General features: G+C 34.1%; 1 protein-coding gene across 1 annotated transcript in view; it reads left to right on the top strand.

Moving 5' to 3' along the window:
• Nucleotides 1-27104, top strand: part of LOC123701642 (orexin/Hypocretin receptor type 1-like) — a 47572-nt gene that overhangs the window by 16487 nt on the left and 3981 nt on the right. Inside the window, exons 2-6 of the mRNA XM_045649127.1 lie at nucleotides 2438-2585; nucleotides 7910-8057; nucleotides 10985-11100; nucleotides 15110-15266; nucleotides 25200-25312. Of these exons, the coding sequence (XP_045505083.1) occupies nucleotides 2438-2585; nucleotides 7910-8057; nucleotides 10985-11100; nucleotides 15110-15266; nucleotides 25200-25312 (682 nt within the window). The remainder of the gene's footprint in view (nucleotides 1-2437; nucleotides 2586-7909; nucleotides 8058-10984; nucleotides 11101-15109; nucleotides 15267-25199; nucleotides 25313-27104) is intronic.

A 27104-nucleotide genomic window follows, 5' to 3' on the forward strand; every position in this document is an offset into this window, starting at 1 on the left:
AGCAAGCTATGATTGGTTTATTCGACCAATACCTATCTTACTAATATGTATTATATATATGAAAGTTTGTGAGCATAGATGAATGTATGTATATTGTCTATCCCGATTCCCGTGAATATATCACGGGTATCGGGATAACCACTACCATTATAAATATTTCGATTATTGTAACATTGTAACATTAATAAATAAGTTAACTTAAAATTACTGCAGTAGTAGTGTGAACGTAGAAAAGTTCCATTATGTATTAAAACAGAACAAACAGACAGAAAAAGTATAATTTTGGCAATACAAAAAGGCTAATCACCATCCAGCTCACAAAGAAAAGAAAAATGGGAGGTTACCATGATGTCTTAGTCGTACATATAGTACAATCAGTATTATTCCAGTCTGGGAAAGTGTCGGCGCTAGATGACCTTAATAGCGCTGCAGCTACATTGAGATAATATTACTACGTATGGAGGAGACACCACGAACAAAATCTGTGCGCCATTTTTTTGCTCTTATTATCTAGGTAGTTAGGTTCTTACCGATGAAAGTTATTCCTTTGCACTTTTCCGTATTATTTGTATTATTTGTGCAATATCGTAACACACACGAAGGCATATTTGATGCGTTTCACTTTAAAACAAATAAAAAATGAGCGTGCAGTTAAGCCATATGGCGTGTGCTCAATGTGCAGCTATCGTTTATTCACTCTGGAACATCTAACAATTCTCGTACACAATCTGTTCTTAGTTCTTGTGGTCACAAAAAGCACAATATAAATCTACCCTCAAGATATTTGCTACATTTCATCCGCAAACCAGTGAGAAGTTTATAATTAATGGCCGGCCTAATGGTCCAAAAAGTTCTGAACTGTTACAAAGGCGAATGTAAAATTGTTCTAAAGGACATTATGCGGAAAGAATGCACGTGCTTAATTTTCTTTCTTTTTTCTGTTTACTAAATACTAAGTAAACAAAGGTTTACTTTTTCTTTTACTTGACGTTAATTACCTTTTTATGTAACACTAGCTTATCACCCGCAGCTTCGTCCGCTTTGTCTAAAACCTAAATTATATACTAAACACCTATATATATATAGGTTACCTTTTATGGTTACCACCTATATATTATACTTTTCTCTTGAATCTCTCTATCTATTAGAAAAACCGCATCAAAATCCGTTGCGTAGTTTTAAAGATTTATGCATACAAAGGGACATAGGGACAGAGAAAGCGACTTTGTTTTATACTATGTAGTGATATTGTATGATTAAATGAGTTTCGGTAAGCATAGATTCCATCGAAACTTTAGCATGCTTAAATAAAGCCCAATGTATTTCAAAAGCGGCTTCGCTCACGTTGTCTTAAAATTAACAAATTATATACGAAAAACTTTCCCATAAATGACTCTCCCTTTTAAGAAAAACCGTATAAACATTTTACCGTTGTTTTAAAGATCTAAGCACATAATATAGGGATAGACAGATATACTCAAACCCATTTTAATTCATATTTGGACAGCCGAAGCGACTTTATTTTATACTATGTAGTGGTGTTTAAAGGATATAAATATCATACTATCTGACTTTCAATTAAAACAAACCGCACTCAAATCGGTTACTTAGTTTGGGAGCTGCGATATCTCAACTACACATTACACATTACGTTATATTTATGTAGATTGTATATTCGTTGGAGGGTAAAGACATTCCATTTCCTGGATTCGTATTTAATTAAAGGCGGGAACAGGTTAAATTAATGACAATAATTGGTATGTTTATTCGCACGTATTTCAGTTTAAATGTACGTAGTTCTGTATTAAAGACAACCTTTCCTTTTACCTGTCTCCGTATCTTATCAAAACGAATGAACAAAGGGGATCTAAGCTGTAAACAAAAAATATACGATATCTAATTTAAAAAAAAAGTCATAAACACCAATATATAATTGAACAAAAGTGCTTAGTGCTTCTAGTCACTAAGTCAAGTGTTGGTGAATAGTACAAGTGAATAGAATAATAATTAATATCATATTTAGTACAAGCGATACGACCACGAAGTTGTCAGTGACAAATCGTACGGGCTAGTAAAAACAAAAACCATTTCGAATCACTTGTCACTAATACCATCTACTTGCTACATGTATACGGTTACTTAATACTTATAATCTATACTTATTGTAATATTGTAAAGCTGAAGAGTTTGTTTGAACGCGCTAATCTCAGGAACTACTGGTCCGATTTTAAAAATTCTTTCCGTGTTAGATAGCCCATTTATCGAGGCTATAATATATTATCATTACGCTAAGACCAACAGGAGCGGCGCCACGCGCGTGAAACCGCGAAGCGCAGCTAGTTTGTTAATATTGGTTCTAAGTGGTGTAACAAGTACTAAGCACTTAGCACTTAGCTTAAAAAGAACCATTGCTTATCTTTATTATCTCTTGTTGCAGTCAGTATCGGTGACAGTGTCAGTGCTGACGCTGACCTTCATCTCAGTGGACCGCTGGTACGCGATCTGCTTCCCGCTCAAATTCAAATCGACGACCAGCCGAGCCAAGACCGCCATTTTGATTATATGGGTGCTGTCGCTGTTATTCAGTAAGTCTAAAATATTACATTAATGAGGTTTTAGTGTAAGAGTTTGTTTGTTTCTTTGTTTGAACGCGCTAATCTCAGGAACTGGTCCGATTTGAAAAAATCTTTCGGTTTTAGATAGCCCATTTATCGGCTATACATATTATATCATCACGCTAAGAGCAACAGGAGTAACCTAGTAATTAATATAAGTTATTCAGTAAACCAAATGAGAAGAGACAGAGAACATTTTAGACTTCAAACTTTTGACAAACACATTGCGATGACAGGTGGCATAAAAAAGGCGCTTAAGTTTCTATCCGAGAAATCTAATTGGATACCCAATATAAAAGACCGATCTAGCAAAATAACTAAGAGACCCGACATTCTATCTACTGCCACTAAATTCTACGAAAATCTCTACTCTAGTAAAAACCAAATAAACCAAACTACTAAATTAAATAACATAGATAATGTACCAGACGTTTTAGTAGAAGAAATAAATAAGGCAAAAGAATCACAGAAACTAGATAAAGCTCCAGGCCCTGACCACATCACTAATGAATTGCTGGCAAATTGCAAGAACTATATTACATCCGTATTGAAGTATATTTTCGATGATATAATACAAACAGAGACAATTCCATCTCAGTGGACTACATCTACAATCATCCTACTGCATAAAAAAGGTGACAAGAGCGAAATTACCAACTACAGACCAATCAGCCTTATGTCTAACATTTATAAAGTTTTTGCAAAAATAATTCTAGGGCGAATAACCAAAACTTTAGACGCAAATCAGCCTAAAGAACAAGCTGGTTTTAGAGCAGGCTATTCAACATTAGACCATATACATGCTGTGAGACAAATCTTCGAAAAACATAAAGAATTTAATGTACCCTTTTACTGCTGTTTCATCGACTACAATAAGGCTTTCGATTCAGTCGAACACGAAAACATTTGGTTATCCCTAAAGAACCAAGGCGTCGAACACAAATATAATAATAATCGCTCCTTGCCGATTTCGGCTACAGCGACTGCTATGTGTCGTCGTTAAGGTGGGTCAACAATGCCCTGTCGTGCGCTCGGAGATGGCTAATGTAGCCAATTTTAGCGAGGAATGTGCGGTCACGGTATAAAGAATGTATACACTCAGGGCACAGCAAGAATAAAAGTAGAAAAGGAGGGGAAAGAAATAAAAATAAATAGAGGTGTACGTCAAGGAGACCCTGTCTCACCTAAACTATTCACAGCCGTCTTGGAAGATGTCTTTCGAAAGCTTGAATGGAATCAGTACAGATTGAACATAAATGGAGAACAACTATCACACCTACGTTTTGCCGACGACATCATATTATTCGCTACCAAAAAAGAACATCTACAAAGCATGCTCACAGACTTAGAGAGAGAAAGCCAAGAAAGCAAGGTAGGTCTCACGATGAACACTTCTAAAACTAAAGCTATGGACCAACGCTATCGAAGATACAATGATCATCAATGGCCAACCAATCGAGTTTGTGAAAGAGTATACTTATCTAGGTCAACAAATATCAACTACTAATATAATGTCTAAGGAAATAGATACAAGGATAGGGAATGCATGGAAGTGCTACTGGGGTCTTAAGGAAATTATGAAGAACACGGAAACTAAGATGGCTGTTAAATCCAAGCTATACAACACCTGCATACTCCCAGTTCTAACCTACGGCTGCCAAACTTGGGCGCTCACTAAAGCACAAAATCGGAAACTGTCAACCTGCCAAACAGCAATGGAAAGGAGCATGATGAGCATAAGAAAATGTGACAGAATAAGTAATAGAACCATCAGAAAACGCACTAAAATTGTAGATGTAACAACTAGAATCAAAAAGCTTAAATGGAGATGGACTGGTCATACAATAAGAGGTATTAATAAGTGGAGCAAAGATATCATCTTTTGGTACCCAAGGAATAGAAAAAGGAAACGAGGTAGGCAGTTTCGAAGATGGGAGGATGAAATTAAGGCTATAGCTGGAAAAACATGGTCAAGGAAAGCACTTGACAGAATAGAGCGGAGGAAGATGGAGGAGGCCTTTGCCAGAATTGGGCAAACAGACCGAATTGTTGGTGTCATTGACTCATCAGAGTCGTCAGATTAAGTGTTTAATATTATGTATCATATTTTGTGTCTGAATAGAGGCTTATTATTATTTATTTATTATTCAGTAAGTAATAAATTAATATATTATGGTGTATTGTAACTGTCTATGAAATAAATAATAATTAAAAATAATGTCAATTCGTAATGGAAAATAATATCAATAAACGTCGTTAACTATAAAGGTATATAACACCTTGAATTTTTAAAATATATCTGATACGCAGATAAATTGTTTTTAATTCATAAAAAAATGTAATTTGTATTATAATTAGCTGCTGTAATAACACTCTGAAACAGCTAAGCCAATTAAGTTGAAACTCGTTGATCAGCAATTTTATATTTTTAGAACATTACAAATAATTTCTCAATAAAAATCGAGAATAAATTTTATCGAATACTGAATAAGCGAGAAAACATCTGCAGTACAAACTTCAATTAATAGTCAATCGAAAAATAATGAAACCACTCTACCTATTTCAATAAAGTTTTGATGGCTGTTTATTTGTGAAACTTCGCGCCAAAATTAAACTTTATTACGGTTTGAGTCAAATAACTGAGATTGATGTTTAATAATCTTATATCTGTCGGTTTGAATGTCACGAACTTTAAGCTCAAAACTTTGTAATTCTGTTCTGACTGATGAATTTTATTCCAATTTGTGTAAAACCTTGTAAAAACAATTTAAAAGTGAAGATCCATGTCCCCGTAGTGGGGTAAGGGACAGATGCATTATACATCTGTTTCACTGATCGATTTTCTTTAGGGACAAGTACTGTACCAAGGAGGCGGTCAGTAAAAAAAAAATTTACTCATGATTTTTGGCATGTTTTGATTAGTTGCTTATTTGCTCCGACTTAGTTGAGCAAAATATTACCTACCTATAGGTTAGAATTTTCATAAAACGGTCCAGTATTTTCGAATCTAAAACAGTACAAACCATTACATAATTATTATCTCTATGGTACAAACAAGCAAATATTTTCTCCTTATAAAAAATATCTTGTGCGTGTCTTTTAGCAACTAAATAATTTTATTTCACTACGCTAGACTTTTATTAATGTAGAATTGCCTAAGTTGACAGCTTTTAGTGCTCAACTTTTCTAGACCAACGTAGAAAATATTTAGAACGACATATAAAAAGCTCTAACTGTCACTTGTTGATATTTAAGATTTGACGTAATCTTAGTGTGAAATAAATAATTTTTCAAAGAGTTATCGAAATGAATTTCAAAGATTTTCTACATATATAATGTAAATCATCTTTAATAATGTAATCATCTTTAATAATGTAATATCCTTAATATTTGATAAAAGATTTTTTAACACAGGATTGTTAAAAAATAATATTTATTGGTATCTTTGATCATTTCTTATGTACAACAACGCTAAATGTTTTGATGAAAAAAAAACTATATTGTATCATTTAATACCTTTATAATCTCTCACATGTTTTAATATTATAGATTTTAGAGGATGTAAATTTTATAGGTAAAAATTACAGTTAATACATATAAAATCCTCACTTCAATGTATTCTAAATAAAAGAAAAATCCTTTGTTATATTCTGAAATCAACTTCCATAATAATAGTTTTAAAGATTTAAGCATACAAAGACATAGGGACAGAGAAAGCGACTTTGTTTTATACTATGTAGTGATGATTGGTTTACCTTCCCATTACTTTTTCAATAACAGATATCAACAAAGGTATGTTTATCTCAATTTGTATACCAGGAACACACAATGTAATAAACGAACATATTGCATTACTACAGATAAAATATCTCGTATCGTTTATTGAATTTACTTTGCGTGGGCTCGATAATTCGATTATTTGTTTGATTCAATTTAACATCGGATTTGTGGAGCTTTTCTATGGAAAAACATTACATATTTGGTAGGAGTTCGGTCAAAACAAATACGTGAGTGCATTTCGTTAAAATATGGAAGTTGTGCTGTTCATATTTTCACTATAAGCTATTTTGTAAAAACCTTAAAGTATCTTTATTCCGATAAAACTATTCCAGTTTAAAAAAAAAGTCTAAAAAGATTATTCACTAGTAATAACTAACAAAGTACAACAAACAACGCTTCAATTTAATAATTTATTCTCTGAAAGAAATACTTTTATACGTTACTGATTTATCAATCAGATTCGAATATCAATATTCAATCACAATACAAGAACCAAGATATTCAATCAATCACAAGTTACAGCTTTTCAGATTTGAATATTATTTTATTGCACCAACTGTTTTATTAGATTTATTTAAAAATGTTCTCTTTCAAGTTTTATAATTCACCTGTCTCTTGAAATCTCGGTAGAGTTGTCTTTGTATATAATATTTTACAAGCCGCTCGTCGCGGTTTCACCCCCGTGGCTCCGCTCCTGTTGGTCTTAGCGTTATGATATATAGCCTATAGCCTTCCTCGATAAATGGGCTATCTAATACCGAAAAATTTTTCAAATCGGACCAGTAGTTCCTGATATTAGCGCGTTCAAACAAACAAACTCTTCAGCTTTATATGTATATATTCCTAAGTATGCTGAAATACAAGTGCACTTCCTATTCCATCATTCTTCTAGTCCTAAGGGGCGGGAAACCGATATTGCTAAAGATATCCATCCAAAATATTTTCATGTAAAATGTTAGCAAGACGTGACTGAAAGGCTTGCACTCTGAAATAGTTATCGGATTTCATGTAGAGTCAAACCTCTAACTCGTCGGAGTTGGCTTGGCTCAAGCTTGGCTCTACACGCTCCTTACATAGGTAATTAGCACTACACTTTTGTTAAAATATGTGACGTAACCCTTTTTGACTTCTTATTTATTATAAAGACACGTAGAGGTATCAAGCTGAAATTTATATTGAATACTCAAATCTACGGTACCTTGTAAAAAATCAAAGTTATAAACCAACGCAATCAAAAGATACAGCTGTTTATGCTGCAATTTCGCAAATTTCGACATTCGCAAAGGAATCAAAACTTTCAAGGTACTTCCCGTGAATACCGAGTCTTAAAATTTGGTAAAAAGCTATTGCATGCTATGCCTTCAAGCCACACCTCCACCCGTCGGAGTAGGGAGCGTGAGGTTTTTTCGTTATGGAATTTCTCGATTCGGTCCCCGCGCTCAAGGCCCGCGATAAAAGCTATGCAATAGCTTAATAAAAAAATTGGTTTTTAATTAAATAACTTTTTTCACCAGATGTCCCAGAATTCGTCGTGCTCCAAGTCCAAAGCCGCATGGAACTACGTTTCAACGCGCACACGCAATACTTCATGCAATGCACATCTACGTGGTCCAACGAGAGCGACCTTAAGTGGCACATCATAAAGGCGCTTTTCCTTTACACGTGAGTTGGATCTTATGTCATTTTATGCTTTTGAATAAGGAAATATCATTCGAGTGCGAGCGACCTTAAATGGCATATCATAAAGGCCCTTTTCCTTTACACGTGTATTGGTTGTTATGGCGTTTTTGAAAAATATTGTGGTTGAGGTGTTTTGTACGAAATAGTATAGATCTGAAAGATTTTATAACTCTAGGTTTTTTCGTTCTTGCCACTTGTAATACCTGTTTGTTTTGACCATATTTTTGTGAAATAAAACTAGCATTTTTGAATAAATAATACCTACCGCAATACATTTGTGAAATCCGCATCCAAATGGGCTTAGCCGTTTCTAAGTAAAACAAATAATTAATAGCTTTTGAAACGTGTCATAATATACTGAGAGATATCTGTAAATTGTTTCCATACTAGAATGTATAAACACGAAAACATAATATAGATTTATTAAAAGCCATATAGTTCTGTTTATTTTCTTTTTCGCCTATAAAAATAATTCATATTGTTTGAAGACTTTTTATGGAATCGGACCTAAGTAAAGATTTCCCGGAATATCTCATATTATAATATTACGAAGCCAATATTTTGAATACCGTGAAAATAATATTCATCCCTTTTCTTCATAAATATTATTATTTTCTGTTTTGTTTGTTCTTAGGCAAAATATTATAATCTATACTATATAGGAAAGATTGAAATATATAAAAATACAGACGGACATATTTCACAGACAGTATTTATAATATTATTATATCTGGAATAAATTTAAAATTAATGTTAGTTGCTATATTTTGAGACAAAAAATACTGAACCAACTTTGATGTATATAGATTACTAGCTTTCGCGTTTTCAAAGAAAAACCCGTTCCCGTGGGATTTCCGGGATAAAACCTATCCTATGTCCTTTCTCGGGTATCAAAATATCTCTATACCAAATTTCATGCAAATTGGTTCAGTAGTTAAGGCGTGATTGAGTAACAGACAGACAGACAGACAGAGTTACTTTCGCATTTATAATATTAGTATGGACTAGATTCCGCCCACGACTTTGTACGTGCATCCCCGTTTTTCCCCGTTCCCGCAAGAATTTCGGGAAATCCTTTCTTAGGGGACGCCTACGTTGTGACATCTACCAGCATGCTGAATTTCAGCCTGATACGTCCAGTGGTTTGGGCTGTGCGTTGATAGATCACTATATCAGTCACCTTTGAGTTTTATAATCAATAGTATATAGATGCGAAAGCTTGTGACGATGGATGTATGTGTATGTATGTGTATTTGTTACTCTTTCACACAAATACTACTGAACCGATTAGGTACAATGAAATTTAGCACACATATATAGGGTTGAATTAACACATATAGGTTTTATTCCGTAAAACCCACGGAACGGGAATTATTCGGGTTTTTCTTTGAAAACAGGACGGAAAGCTTATAGATTATAGAAAGATTCTAATGGCTACGTTTTGCATTATCATGTAGATAATAAAACGACGTGTTCACTCGGGGACTGCCGCGGTAAAGCTATTGCCATCAAGCCACACCTCCGCCCGTCGGAGTAGGGAGCGTGAGGTTTTTTCGTTACGGAATTTCTCGATTCGGTCCCCGCGCTCAAGGCCCGCGATAGAAGCTATGCAATAGCTTAAAAATATAATTTGGTATGCAAAATGTTCTAAAAGCAACTATAGTCTCATATTTATTAAATTCATAACATTATTAGTTTTCCAAGCGCGCAAAGTTTGTATTTGAATATCAAAGTTACCTTTGACACTGTTTTGCCATCACGTACTAGTTTTCACGGCAATACGGGTAAAATCAGGTTGTTTAATAACTATGTATATTAACTTTCATAAAATTATATTGTTAAAAATTTAAAAAGCTCTTTTAAATCGTATTATTAGTGTAAAGAAGTTGGATTTTGAAAATGGTTGCTTTAAAAAAACACAACAAACTCTGCTACTTTTTTTTTGTTCAAAATCTCTAAAATATTAATATCTAATGAAGTATATTATATAGATCTCGTTTTTTATACTAACAACCTTTTCAAAACAGTTAACAATAACAATAGCATACAATTAATAGAGATAATGTTATTTATTTGATTCAAATTTCACGTCCACAATTTATGAATATATTAATAGAAATTACACGCGAGACTGGGTTAAATATTAGTTTGAAATGTAATAAGAATGTACTGCGATTCTACACAGCTACCTAATTGATGTAGGTAGTTGATAACAAAACGCAGCGAGTCAACGACTATTAGCAAAGTGAGGGTAGTTGGGTCGAACGTCGTATAAACAACGTCCGAGCCCCTAGGCACGATTCGTACGAATGCGCCACGAGACAAAGGAACGCGGCAATTTATAGTATACGACAGCACAGAATACATAATAGTAGCTAAACGCTACAGAACGGACACTCTCCGCCTCCCGCCAAAATTAAACACTTACCTCACCCCGCACGATCAGACATAAAATGGTCCATATTTTTCTACAGGGACGATACGCAACGAAGATTGACAACATTAATCAAATTGACTTAAAGTAATTTTATTATTTTGGATTTGTGATTATCGTTTTTCGTAGAAAATGGTTAGATATTGTGCTGTTTACGGATGTATTTCATCAGAAAAACGCGAATTTTTTTTTACGCTAGTCAAAAATGTGCCAACCATAAAGCGTTAACACACACATTTGCAGTCTCTACAGTGTGACTGTCAAAACGATAATTTTGTATGGAGTGTCCGGGGTGTGACGACAGCTAAGCATGTTCGGACAGGAAACAGTGACAACTATGTTGACAACTACTCATCCACAAAAATATTAAATCAAAAGTTACGTCTAACAATATAATATTAAGATTCACATTATTACAATAGCATTCATAAAATAAGAAATGACAGTAAGTAAATAAAATAATGATTTTCAACAGATTCCCCCTCCTGCTGATGATGATAGCCTACTGCCAGATCGTGAGGGTCCTCTGGCGATCAGACAACATCCCTGGACACACGGAGTCGCATAAACTCTGCCCAGGTCAGAATAATTGTAAGTATATTTTTCGGAAATTAAAGAGGTCTCAGTCTCCCCGTGACCACGCTGGCTGCATAATATCACAATATTATGCAGTAAAGTGAAAGGGTGGGTTAATAATGAATAAATCGCGTTTAAAATCCGTTAAGGTCTTTAATTTCTAAATATAAATTACTCGCGTATGATACTCGCGTAAAATCAGACACAAGAAAATGAATATAGTTTTGTCTTCTGTAGAACTTCTGAAAGTTTTGGAAATAAAACTAGAAGGTATAGTCTAAAAATGGTGGACAATTTGGAATTAAAAACATTTATTAGGTGGGTTTTCATAGGGAGAAATGACCCTTGCTGTCGTATTCCTCAAGCCACATCCACACTGATCGAGCTGCTTCGCGCTTGCTTCGCGAGGCTACTCGCTCTGTGAGGACCCTATTCATTTGTTATTAAAATATTTGTTTATTGGTTATATTATGTAAATAATAATGAGGACTAGTAAAAGAACTAAGTAGTTTTAAAATTAAAGTTTTATAGATAAACAATCTTGTATGTAAAACTTATTCTATACACTTTCAAAGCCTAAAATAATCCAAAATTAAGTTCTAAAAACTCAAAGCCCAAATGTACCTAATACCTACTTTTGTTCTAAAAACAAAACTGCCAAGTCCGTAGTTCGTCCATTTATATTTGTTCATGTTAACTTCTTTATTAACCGAGAAAAGCCTGTATCTCATTTTTTATCTCCGGAAAAGAATTTAATTTTCCTCCAGCGAGACACGAGACAGTGACAGATTTCGAATATATTTAAATGATTAATTTTACGTAAGGAAAGCCTATCTAGCGAGACAGAATAAAACTTTTTTAATCAACATAAGTCGGCGTAGGACTGGTTATATCTTCCTTTATGATATACTAGGCGTTTTCTGCGACTCCGTCCGGTTAGAAATTTAATCACATCGACTTATATTAAAAGAACGCTTTTATCAGCTTACCCTGTATGTTTGTAAGTATCAGACTCGCTTTTGACCCACTTTAAAAGGGAGAATTGTTGACAGACAGATGCAAATGTGCGAGATGCATCTCAAACTGGCACCACTGGCTCAAGAAGCGCCGCGAGATAATGAGCATGATGAAGCGAGAACGATCCATGCACGAAACATTTCTTACATTGCTACATTTCAAGATAAACTATGACAGGCTCAAACCACTACGCTTGCTCAAGCCGCTTGCTCAAGCCGCATGCTCATGCCGCATGCTCATGCCGCATGTTCATACCACTTGCTCAAGCTACATGCACAAGCCGCATGCTCATGCTTTATGCTCAAGCCACATGCTCATGCCTCATGTTCGAACAAACTATAACGAAACGAAAAACTATCTATATTTTAAAGCTGAAGAGTTTGAACGTGCTAATCTCGGGTCCGATTTGAAAAATTCATTAGGTGTTAGATAGCTTATTTATCGAGGAACAATATGTTTCAGTTTTTACATCTATTTGTGGAGTTTATCAAAAAAAAAAATATTTTACTCGCTAACATTATATAAATGTAATAGAGTATTAAGTATTATCACAGAATACATAATAGTAGCTAAACGCTAGTATTCATCTTTTAAATACACTTTGGGTTACTTTTGGGTTTTCGTATGTATTTTCAAGCAACTTCATAAAACGGAGGAGGTTCTCAATTCGACTGTATTTATTTTTGGTTTACTCAATTTTTTTGTACTTAACGCAAAGTATTTTCATGCATTCAGACTATTTGAAAACGGTTGTAATTTTATGTTAAAAAAATAATGGTTAATTAGTATTTCCTGCATATGGATTTCAAATGTTTATCAGATACTTATCAAAAGCAACAACAGTAATAACCTATAGAGAAAACACGGAACTACATACAACTTATAAAATAAATACACTCCATCGTTCACAGAACTATTAGATGAGAAACTGATGTTATTCCGATAACTTAAATAAAACATCTCTTCGTTCAATTTGTTTGAATTTCCCAGTTACAAGTTGGTCCGTTAAAAACTTTGTCAATATGGTAGCCTTAGCGATTCCTACATATAATCACATAATGATTTGGGTAATGTACTGTTTTTATTTTCCTTGCATGTATTTCGTGGGATTTGAATTCGTGTACATAATTTTTAATATTTACATCCAGACCTAATATTATAAAATCTTTATATTATAGTTTTATATTATTTTAATCCCAAAATTACTTTTCAAGCATTTGTTTAACAATTTTAGCTACCACAACAATTATTTAACAATAATTATAAATAATAATAATTCGATAATGTATTCCTTAAGCTAGATTAAAGAAATATTCAAAACAAAAAGGAAAATATAGTTAGGTACATAATATGTATTTTTTTTTTTACTTCAAAACTACCTACTTTTTTCTCTACTTACTCATCTACTCCATCATGCACATATTTACACATACATAAATAACAACTCAATACTCTCTAGGCTTGCTATGATGGCTACACGGCTTTCCTTAATAAATCACTTATTCCCTGAAGGGACCATTTCCTGATAGATATGAAAGCTTTTATACGTAACCGCAGAACGTACCCTACGTACGTACATACGTAACCCTAAAAGGTTCGGGATCTCTTGTTTAATGCGTGTCTTAATACTTTGGCCGTGTGGAAATTGTTTGTATGTTTTGTTTAAAGAATTTAATGTGCTACAATTACACCACGGTTTCACTATTAAATACTTATGTAAATTAAGAGTTAAGACTCACAAAAAATATCATCTTCATGTTTCCAGTCTACTGTCATGGTACCTTTGACGGTAAAAAATAAATAAAAAAGGGCGTGTCTGCCGAAATTTTTTTGGCAAGATTCTTAGATAAAAAAATCGTCGCCATATTCCAGGATGCTACGGTATTGCCGACTGTGCGACCTTGAAATTTTACTCTCAACGCACCTAAAGCAGTTTCACTTCAAAAAGATATTACAATCATAATAAAATGTAAACAGGTATTCGAACTGTAGATATTATCATATTAGTATACCAAAACCAAAATGTATCTGTCTAGAAACACACCTACTAAGTACATACCTACTCCCGGCTAAAACTTAAAAAATTCATAAACTTTTAATAATAATTAAAATCTCATTAAACCAAACTCAAGTGAAAAATATAAACTAGATGCATTTCCGCTAAAACGACAATCAAAATATTATTTCAAGATTAAGTATTCACAAGACCCTACGAGCTTTAAGTAGAAGAATAATTATATTAAAATGTTGTCTTAATTATAAACACAATTTAAATTGGAATATGGGAATCCATACTAATATTATAAATGCGAAAGTAACTCTGTCTGTCTGTCTGTCTGTTACTCAATCACGCCTAAACTACTGAACCATTTTTCATGAAATTTGGTATGGAGATATTTTGATACCCGAGAAAGGACATAGGCTACTTTGTATCCCGGGAAAATGACGCAATCCCGGAAATCCCACGGGAACGGGAGCAATTCGGGTTTTTCTTTGACTGCGCAGGCGAAGCCGCGGGCAGAAATCTAGTACATAATATTTGCAATTAGTTTCGTATTATATCGCTTCATTTGTTTGCCTAATTTCAACACCCAATTTGATACTTGAAATTATACAAATAGGAGTAATGACATTAATGATAACATGTAACTATGTATTTAATATTTGTTTTGCAATAATGTGTTGCAACTCATTACAATTTAAGATATTCGTATAACTACACTACAGTTTATACGTTAAAAGATTTTTGTGTGTTTGTTGAAAAACCACGCAAAAAACGACTTTACAGTCTAAAACAGTTTCATTGACTAATGATCAGTTGAATGATGTTCAACACATCCACCTGTTAAGGAAGATTTCCATATACTATGTAATCCAACTAAGAATAATATGATATGACATCAATATCATTTATTTAGTACCAATACATTGACATAACACAATTTAACTTACCACGACTAAATTCTCCACCATGGTTACTTTTAATTCACTAACATTAATTCACCAGGGTTAGCCGCCAACCGACGCACCACACCATCTATCCACACCAATGCGTCCACGGAGGGCCAGCTGCGCTCACGACGCAAAGCTGCCAAGATGTTAGTGGCCGTGGTCGTCATGTTCGCTGTTTGCTACTTCCCTGTACATCTGCTGTCTGTGTTGAGGTAAGATTGGTTGATATATTCATTACTCATTAATTTGTTTATTTACGGCATATCCCACCATACTACATAACTTTAACCATTATCTACTATATCACTACATAGTATAAAACAAAGTCGCCTTCTCTGTCCCTATGTCCCTTTGTATGCTTAAATCTTTAAAACTACGCAACGGATTTTGATGCGGTTTTTTTAATAGATAGAGTAATTTAAGAGGATGGTTTTAGGATATAATTTATTAGGTACCAAGCGGGCGAAGCCGCGGGCGGTAAGCTAGTTATATTATAAAACAAGGCCCTCCGCTGCGTTTGTCTGATTGTTTTCAATATGCTCAAATAATACTTTACTGATTTTAATTCTATTTTCATAAATCCAAAGCATGGTTCAAATTTAAATTCAGACTCAATTTATTGCGTTTCTTGCGGCATCGAATACCTTTGCAAAGTATAAAATAACTAGATTTCCGCCCGCGGCTTCGCCCGCGTTTGCAAAGTGTAAAAATGTGTAACACATAGGATAGTTTTTATCCCGGAAATCCCACGGGAACGGGAACTATGCGGGTTTTCCAAGTTACCCTCTATATGTGTGCTAAATTTCATTGTAATCGGTTCAGTAGTTTTTACGTGAAAGAGTAACAAACATCCATACATCCATACAAACTTTCGCATTTATAATATTAGTAGGATGTATCTTATTTAACAACAATATTGTAGGAAAAATACGTACTCGTATCATTCTCAGAAATTACTAATTAGTAATTGTAAATAAAAGAGAATAAAAATTAAATACCGAAACTTCATTCAATAGACGTGCATTTCTAATGAAGACAATGCTATCTCATGACCTACTTATAGTCTGAAGAAGTTGAACCCAGCCCAGTTAATTCTTGAAATCTATTTCTAATATCAGCTGCAGCATCAAATACCGTATATATTCCTAAACTATTTTGAATTTAAAGTTTCATGTCGGTTCTTCTCCATAGATACTGCTTGCCGAGTCGGTACCTAGTAATTGTTAAAAAATGTTATGACCATACAAAAGTGCTTTTAAAAGAAGTCTAATTGAATAAATAAATGTTTGAGTTAGAGTTTAATATTGAGTTTTGACGCATTCAAATCTATACTAATATAATAAAGTTGATTTGTTTGTTTGAATGCGTTTATGTCAGGAACCACAACCGGATTTGAAAAATTTATTCACTGTTAGATAGTCCTATTATTGAGGAAGGCTATAACTGTCAAGTGTGTAACCGACTTCATATGTTGTATACTTGATTTTTTCCGACTTAAAACGGACAGATTTAATTCAAACTTTGTACACTTTTCAAGGATCGGTGACAATACAATAATTTTTTTAGCTGTATACACATATAGCTATATATACAAAAACAACTTATATTCTAGTTTCTAAAGCTATACTTACGCTTCCGGCAACTTAGCCTCCAGCATATCCCAAGTTTCACTCCTCAGAACCCATCCCAACCCCGGAAAGAAGTCCGTCCTGTGGAATAGGTCGAGAGAGATCTATCAGTTCCTTCTTACCGTTGTCGTTCCATGCTGAAATGCACCTGGATTACGGCGGGTAAAGTTATAGTGCCGGAAGTTAAAGTGACGGTAGTTAAAGTGAAGGGAGGTAAAGTGACGGAAGTAAAAGTGACGGGAGTTAATGTGGCGGGGGGTAAAGTGACGGTAGGTAAAGTGACGGAAGTAAAAGTGACGGGAGTTAATGTGGCGGGAGGTAAAGTGACGCAAGGTAAAGTGACGCGAGTGAAAGTAGCGGGAGGTAAAGTGACGGAAGTTAATGTGGCGGGGGGTAAAGTGACGGGAGGTAAAGTGACGGAAGTAAAAGTGACGGGAGTTAATGTGGCGGGGGGTAAAGTGACGGAAGGTAAAGTGACGGGAGGTAATGTGACGCAAGTTAAAGTGACGGAAGTTAAAGGGACGGAAGGTAAAGTGACGGGAGGTAAAGTAACGGGAGCTAAAGTGACGGGAGGTAAAGTGACGCGAATTAAAGTGACGCGAATTAAAGTGACGGGAGGTTATGTGGCGGGAGGTAAAGTGACGGAAGCTAAAGTGAAGGGAGGTAAAGTGACGCGAGGTAAAGTGACGGGAGGTAAAGTGACGCAAGTTAAAGTGATGGGAGGTAAGGTGACGCAAGTAAAAGTGACGGAAGTTAAAGTGACGGGAGTTAATGTGGCGGGGGGTAAAGTGACGGGAGGTAAAGTGACGGAAGTAAAAGTGACGCGAATGAAGGTGGCGGGAGTTAAAGTGACGGCTTATAAGGCCGCTATATAATATATCATCACGCTAGGTCTTCTCAAATTAATGATCAAGTGTTTCCTAATTAAAAAAATTAAATTACTTGCCAAAGATCGCTAAATAGTTATTACGTGTATAAATCGTGCAATAATTATTGTTATGTACCTATATTAGCGCTTATTTTTTGACCAGTATTAATAAATTTATAATAAATTGGTTGTTACATAATAATATATTATTACGCATGTCAAAGCACTTTTAATGCGGCTGCGGCTAAATGCAATATGCTGGCCCACAGGTTCGCCCGGTGTAGCAAAGAGGCAAAAATAACCTTTATTCAAAGCCTATTGCCAATGCCTATTGGGAAGCCTGTGGTTCAAGTACTCCAAAAAGAGTATGAATGCATTACGGGTGCAATATAATAATGGGTTTAGGATGCTGATGGGCTTGCCGAGGCACATTGCTCAGCGTCTGAAATGTTTGCGCAGGCTCATACTAATGATTTTCATGCCATTTTGCGTTTCGAGTCTGTCAGGCAGTCTGTCAACCTACTGTGACAAGGACGTTCTTACCGTTCAATTTCTCGAAAAAGTTAAACGTTTACAACTTTGCACAAACACTTCAATATTATATCCAGTTAAAAAGTGAATTCAGTGTTAAGTTTGGACATTCATACGCAATTGACGCATTCACCAGTGTATATTCATACGATCACTGCTGGCGATTTCTTATCTACACAACGTCATCACCAGTCCGTACATCTTCCGGGATTACAAACCCTTGGTATGGATAATTTATGCAAACGGTGCGATGAAAATGTTTTGGATGGTGCCCAGTGCTCACTTTGCCGCATGACATACCACTTCTACTGTGTCAGCTTAACGGAGATTGGTTGGCGACGGTTGGGTAACAGGCAATCATCATGGACGTGTCCAGACTGCAGAAAGAGCCCGCAACCAATTAATACCGCTTCAAAGAATATTACTGTGCATGAAGAGCCAGCGCCAGCGCCTTATCAAGTTCAACTAAATAGAATAGAAGAGATGCTCGCACCATTAACATCTCTGCCGGAGAATGTATCTCAATTGCGTTTTGAAGTAAACGAACTAACTACAAAGTTTAATGCCAATGTTATGGAGGAGATTTTCACTAGACTAGCCGACATTGATTTGAAATTAAATATGGTAGAATCCCTAAAAGACGAGTTAAAAAAGTCTAAGGCTCAAATAGTAAGTTTAGGTAGCCAAATTCAGAATATCAATTCAGAACTTGCAAAAAAAGATATCATAATCTCCAATCTCGAGAAGAAGGTTTCTGTTATCAACTTAGAACACCAAAATACGCAGCAAAAATCACGCTTTTTAAACGTAGAACTGGTGGGCATTCCCGAAAAGTCGAATGAAAATTTAGTTGAGATACTCCTACATCTATCTTCAACTATCGGGTCTACTCTTGCGCAAGAAGACATCGAGTTCATTACGAGGGTGCAGTCGATTCGACAAAAACAAGGTCATCCTAGGAAAATAATCGCCAAGCTCAAAAACAGAAGGTGTAAAGACGATCTATTAGCTAAATTCAAATTATTCAATAAACAGAAGGGACTAAACGCGAGTGATCTCAACTACACCGACAACGCGACAAAAATTTTTGTTAACGAACACCTTACAATAGCAAATAAAATCCTATTGAACAACTGCAAACTTCGCGCAAAAGAATACAATATTAAATACGTTTGGGTGAGAAACTGTATTATTTATGTTCGTCGCAATGAAAAGTCTCCACCAAAGGCTATTAATTCGGAAAATGATTTGTTGGATTTTTTAGGCAAATCTTGAAATGTAAACTTTTGTTCATATGCCTTTTGTTACGTTTCAAGATTAATTTCACGAGGTTAAGATATACCAGTTCACTTTACAAATGTTCCATATACAACATTATATTATTACACTATAACTTTCTACTCATACACAATTTATACTATAATTATATGAATTTTGAAACTTATACAATTTTATATCTATTACTTCACAATACCAAGTGTTTATCACCCCTGTTAGTATGTCCACATTTTACAACACCGCATAGTAATAAAGCACTATTTCAAACTACCCTCAATATTATGATTTATTTGTGTACAATGTATTTTCTAACGATACATTTACTTTTTATTATATTAACATTGTACTGCAACATTTTAAAACATAATATAGTAGCACCGAAGTATATTTTGCGTAACCACGACATTCTTGATATATTATTCTCTCGTCAGCGTTTATTTTATTTATTTTTATTCTTAACTAAATTCAATGGCAGTATTAAATACTCTTAGTATTTATTATCAGAATGCTCGTGGTTTGCGCACTAAATTACATTTACTTTATAAAAATATTGAAAGTAGTAGTTACGACTTGATAATTATTACTGAGAGTTGGCTTTGCGATGGTATATTGAACACAGAAATCTGCAATAATAAAAATTATGACGTTTTTAGATACGACCGTAAACATAAAAAGAGAGGTGGAGGAGTGTTAATATGTGTCAAAAAAAGTCTTTCGGCTTTTTGTCATATTACACCTTGCACACAATCGGAGAGCATTTGGCTGACTATTCCAAAATCCTCTTTTAATACCAGTTCAAACTACAGTAGCAAAGATTTACTCGAAAACTATGAAAAATAGCAATTACTTACTCTGGATAACGATACGAATATTTATAGTTTTGCAAGCACTTTCCTGTGAAAGCCTGTTTTTTATAGCGTTGATATTGGAGTGTAGCAAAATTAAAGAACACGCTTTAGTTCAATAAAATTATAATTACTACTGTAACAGCCTCTTATCTATTTGGTAGGTGAACAAAGTTTGAATTAAACCTATACGTTAATTGTGGAACAAAATTTGAATTTAATCAGTCCATTTAAAGTCAAAATCGAGACTAAAGGAGCCAATTAGAAACAGACATAAATACAAGCATGTTAACAATAAAATTTAATAGTCCAGCTTCTTGATAAGTGTACAGAGTTTGAAAAAATCATCCAAAGTCACAATCGAGCCTAAAAGAGTCAGTTACATACAAACAAACAGGAGAAGCTAATATAAGCGTGTTATAATAGCAATTACTCTGCACAACGATACGTATTCATAGAAGTTTGCAAGCACATTGTCCCCAGCAAACCTGGTTTTTATAGCTTGAAATATGAGTGTAGCTAATAGCTTCATAGCTTTTCATAGAATGAACGTATGAGTATGGCATTGTTAGGATAGAATTCTCTTAGGAATAACATACGCTGGGATCAAGTTAGCAGTTGATTTGGCTTTTGAATAGTAATTAGTACTTTTTCTTGTTGTTTTAAATTGATTGATTAAAATAATACAATAATAATAAATTCTTTATTTAAGAGTAACAAAGACCCATTACAAACACAAAACACAAAAATCACTAATGTACATATAAAAATTAACCTCACAAGTCACAATCATAAAATATAAAAATTTACATGTCACATATAATAATCAATGGAACATAAAAACACGGAAAAAAGCATTGAGATAATATTAATATGGAGTCGATACCGCCTACATCACTTATGTTCCACTCAACATACGTCATGTGGCGTAACTGCACTCAGTCGCTTGCTCGCTCTTTGGCGCGAACGTCACGCTCATTTTTTATTTGTTTTAAAGTGAAACGCATCAAATATGCCTACGTGTGTGTTACGATATTGCACAAATAATACAAAGAATACGGAAAAGTGCAAAGGAATAACTTTTCATCAGTAAGTAACTAGATAATAATTTTTAAAACTTAGTTAGAGCAAAATTTTTGGCGGGCGACATTTTGTCATAGATTAAAAATTTAAGATATGACATTGGGCATGAAATAAGTGTTGTTAGTAATATTTGCTGGCGTATATTTTTATAGTATAAAATAATAATTTTACATATTTAGAAAAGCATAGACTGGTTGTTAATTGAAAAAAGGTGAAATCATGAAATATGAAAATCAATTACTCAATCACCAATTTTTTTTTTGTTAATTGATTTTAATCAAGTTTTTAATTGATATTGTATAAGCTACTGACTTGAACGTATAATTGAATTATTATTTATTTATCTGCACTAATATTATAAAGAGGAAAACTTTGTTTGTTTGTTTGCTTGTAATTGGCTCATAAACTACTGGACCGATTTTGATGAAAGGAGAATGCCCATTTTTGGTACTGGTTTTTCTCATGCATCAAGACAACAATACTATTAAAAAAAATCTCGGCAATTTAGAGGCCTTCTTACCATCGGAAAATATATTTTGAACAGGGAATGTTTTGTAAAATCTAATAAGACATGTAATTGTTTAGATCCGTTATTATAACATTTAGTGTCCATTACCGGTTACCACGGTAACCAAGCGGTAACTTTTTACATTTACTATGGTAAATAGCTAAATGTATTAATATCGATTATTGTTTTCATTGAATTACAAAAAAAATCAATTAACATAAAATCACTCTATAGGGTATTGTTTATACACTATAGGTTGTTTTAACAAAGATAGTGAAGTAAAATAATATAAATATGTATATATATAAAAAAAAATATTATTATGACATAGCTTGGTAGGTAACCAGTTATTTCTTATTTGTTTCTTTCTTCGAATATGTAGTGAAAAAATGATTCAAACAACAACAACAACAACATGTAAACCGAATAAAAACTCAATTGGCATTTTTTAAGTATATATTTAGGTTTTCTTGAAATCCGTCCCGGAAGATTTCTGGTGCCTACCTACACTAGCCGATGAACAGATAGACTTTGTCTGAAAGCATAAGCTCTACGCATAGATTATATATGTAAATCGAAAAATAACCTTTGGACGATAAAATGTTACCTAAATCACACATAAACCTAACTAAATAGGGGTTATTTAAGTTTTGAGGTTATTTCCCATTTTTCTCAATATCTTGAAAACCCCTGTTTTTATCACACAAAAATCAATTGGTAAAAATCTTTGGAATATCGAAGAACCCTCCAAAACCACTCTGGCATTGACGCAACACTGTACTGTGGTCCATACTTTCATGGGCATTCTCCTTTGGCACAGACAATCTTAAGACCCTGAGAAAGAACATAGGCTACTTTTTATTGCGAAATATTGTGCCACGGGCGAAGCCGGGGCGGACCGCTAGTTCAGAGATAAGTAATTAATATTTTTTCTATTCAAGGTTTCCATGTCTGGGCCGTGAAGAAAGGGAAAAATTATTTTTTTTTTCTAAAAAAGGCTCAATTTGTAAGGAATAAAACTTCCCATAGCCCTGACTGAACCTAAAACACGAAAAAATTAAATTATTCCATATGACGTCACTATTTACATCATCCTATATTATATGCCAGATATTGTTAGCCCCGCGTAGTAAAGTCAGTTTATACCTAAAATAAATATTAAGTAAGTACAAAGAAAATTTCAAGTCAACGTGCATGTAAGGAGTGGCACCCAATAAAATAGACAGAATGAAACAAAGTGTCGCCTCTATAGCGGTGAGTCAGTGACATCGCATAATCTATGACTGTCTAGCCGTCATTCGCGCGCGCCGCGCCGCCGCGCTTGGCGCACAGATTTTGTTCGTGGTGTCTGCTCCATATTAATATTATCTCAATGGAAAAAAGTAAATAAATAAAAATTAAAATACACAATGAATAATTAATCTAAAAAATATAAATTATTAACACGCTTGTATTTATGTCTGTTTCTAATTGGCTCCTTTAGTCTCGATTTTGACTTTAAATGGACTGATTAAATTCAAATTTTGTTCCACAATTAACGTATAGGTTTAATTCAAACTTTGTTCACCTACCAAATAGATAAGAGGCTGTTACAGTAGTAATTATAATTTTATTGAACTAAAGCGTGTTCTTTAATTTTGCTACACTCCAATATCAACGCTATAAAAAACAGGCTTTCACAGGAAAGTGCTTGCAAAACTATAAATATTCGTATCGTTATCCAGAGTAAGTAATTGCTATTTTTCATAGTTTTCGAGCACAAAACACTGGAGCGAGCGTCTGGTTGAAATAACACTCATTATGGTTCGCCACGTGCCGACTGGCTTTGACAATTCAAAATTTCAATTAAGCGCCAGCACTTCGTACTTTTATGGTAGAATTTCTGGGGTGTTATCGTTTTTGTATGAGTAACACTTTAATTATGCATTTAAGATTCATTACTATGATACTTTTATTTGAACACGGCATTACTTTTTACTGAAATGTAGGAAAATATTGCACTCTTCATCAGATGTTCATTTATTTTAATCAAAGTTGATTAAAATGAATACATAAATTCAATTTAACAACACCTTTTAAAAGGCTATAGGCGCTGAAAACTAAGCTTAGTTATGATTGATTTGGCCTTCCAAGCCAAAGGTCGTGGATTCGATTCCCACCCGGGGCAAACAAATATTTATGTGATGAACATAGATGTTTGCTCTGTGTCTGGGCGGTAATTATCTATATTATAAGTATTTACCTATTAAAAAGTTATATAATTATGTATGTTTATCAGCCATCTAGTCTCCATAACACAAGCGAAAGCTTAGTATGGGAGCAGATCGTGCCGTGTGTGAAAATTGTCCTGAATATTTATTTGTTTATTTAATCAGCATAAAAATAGCCTGTAATACCTTCTCGGTTAAATTTCTATAACTAATGATAAAATAATGTTTAACTTTGTTTTAAAGTTAAATCGTTGCAGCCAAAGAAAAATTCATATTATTCCCCTCTGCGATATTTCTTTAGGATAAACTTATGGATTTATCGCATGTCCGGATAACGGATATCACTTTAAAGAACTAGAAAGAACTATTGTAGTTTACATTTTACAATATGGAAAAGTTTATTTTAAAAATCACGACGCTAGTTTATAACGAGAGTTTAAACTGTTCTTGTTAAACTTATAGCACCAAAATCCATACTAATATTATAAATGCGAAAGTAACTCTGTCTGTCTGTCTGTCTGTTACTCAATCACGCCTAAACTACTGAACCAATTTGCATGAAATTTGGTATGAAGATATTTTGATACCCGAGAAAGGACATAGGCTACCTTTTATTGCGAAATATGTACCACGGGCGAAGCCGGGGCGGACCACTAGTACACAATAAATTCAATAAATATTAAAACTTTGGTTTAGTTTGTACCATTATTACATACTGCAACATTGCAAAATAAAATATAAGCTCGTAGGTCTCCGTTTTGGAACCAATTTATGATATTCTTTTAAAATGTTTGCCTCACACAAAAGTCACTCATATGAGTTTATTTCTCAGACATAATATGACTAATGATTACCATAGATACTTCATTTTATATTTCCGAGTGAACCATACGGCGTATAAACATACAAACAACTCAGAGACATTAAAAACTCACTCATACGCCTATAATTTATATACTTTATCCATTAACTAACTCATTTCTTAATTAATTATCTAATAATTTCTATTTCTCATGCTGACTTCAACGTGTTTTGAAATAAACACCAACTTATATGTCAATCAATTATATACCTTATGCCCTATTCCATTAGTCAGTTTGGAACCGAATAATAGGAAACAAAAAACACTTCTCATACGCCATACAATTAAGCACGTTAAAGTAAAGTGAATAACGTTCAATTTCTCTTCCCCAGGGTGGCATACGACGTGCAGCAAAGCGACATAATGACATGTATTTCACTGATCTCGCATGTCATGTGCTACGCCAACTCAGCGGTCAACCCACTCATATACAACTTCATGAGTGGTAAGTCTAACACACGAATCTGTGATCTAACACATAGTTATAGGGTCCCCTTTTAACCGACTTCAAAAAAAAGGAGGAGGTTATCAATTCGGCCGGTATGTTTTTTTTTTATGTACGTGCACCGATTACTCCGAGGTTTCTAAACCGATTTACGTGATTCTTTTTTGGTTCGATGAGGGATGGTGTCGAAATGGTCCCATAAAAATTTTTTTCGGATACCTAGATTTGTAAATGATGCAAGTGCAAGTTTGAAGTCGGTTGTTTTTAACGCAGAATTATCACTTTTTCAATAAAATGAACGGTAATGGAATAGGTCAATGACTTGATTATTTCTCTTGTTGTATATAAAGGTTTGTATGCATTTTTGAACTCTCATAAATTGCCAAAAAATATATGTCAGACTTAAGTTCAAAATCGTCATAATTAACAATTTCATAGCATGCTTCATTGAATCAAAAACTACGTACACTTTACTTCAGTTTCAGTAGTTTTCAAGTTAAAACATTACATACAAACAATCAAATCCTATCAGTCTTCTAAATTAAACGTACCTAACTATGTGAAGCCGAGAACTTTTGAAGACAGCATGCTTGTATACATTTTAACAATTAATTGGAAAACTTTTAAACATTTGATAATTATTAAGTAAATTAATAAGCTTTTGCATTTGCGTAACAAATTACCACTATTGAAATACATACATATAATATGAAATTTCCGTATGTCTGTTGCTTAAAATGCAGAATAATTTAACAAAACGAGAATCTCTAATTTCAATAATAAAAGAAAATATATCGTCTCTTTGACTATATTATTGTATGCAGTTGGTAAAAAGTGTTTGGAAACTATTCCTGAAATAATAATTTATAAAAAGCTCGCGTATAGTGACTATAAAATTTAAATAATTATTTAGTGTCTGGTATTGTTTTTCTCATAATCCTTATATTTTAATATTATTTATATTTCATCTTCTTTCTTACGTTCCTCTGTCATTCATACAGGTACTTAATATTTTGAACGAATGAGTCGATAATATTTAAACAACATTTGCACTGAAATATATAAATAAATCGTTCATTTCTCGCAGATACATTCTTGTATAAAGAAAAATAGAAATTATTCCGTGTTCTTGCAGATTTATTCTTGTACATAAAGAAAAAAGAGTGAAGTCCCATGTCCCCTAGTGGGGTAAGGGGCAGATGCATTATACATCTGTTTCACTGATCGATTTTCTTTAGGGACAAGATCAGCCTTCTGTGTCCTGCCAGACCGAGACATTTTTTTTTCTTCGTCTCCACCGGGAATGGAACCCAGGACCACTACCGGTGCTACGCTAACGCGTCAACCACTGTACCAAGCTTGTTAATAAGTAAAACTGATACAATTGCAAAAAAGAGCGTGTACCTATACCAAGCACACGTGTCAGAAGTGAAACTTCTTTGGCATGATTCAAAGATACCAAAAACGGCGCCTTACTCCATGACGTGACGGTATTGCCATGACGTGACGTTTATACTCTCAGAGCCAGCGAGCACTAGCAACTTTGTCTCCGCAACTATTTTGTCTCTCCCACCCCATGGGCTAGTATGAAAGTGCGCGCACGTAGCGACGCAACTCCCCATACAATTGATGGGAGAGACAAAATAGTTGCGGAGACAAAGTTGCTCGTGCGCGCTAGCTCTCAACGAGCTTAAAAAGTTTCACTTTAAAATTCGATTAGAAAAATAGATGTGCATTTACCCCACAAGGGGACAAACTTACATAAAGGTTAAGGCGTAGGCGAAATGAATTT

Source organism: Colias croceus, chromosome 22 (assembly GCF_905220415.1).
Source record: "Colias croceus chromosome 22, ilColCroc2.1".
In the NCBI taxonomy this organism is placed as follows: Eukaryota; Metazoa; Arthropoda; class Insecta; order Lepidoptera; family Pieridae; genus Colias; species Colias croceus.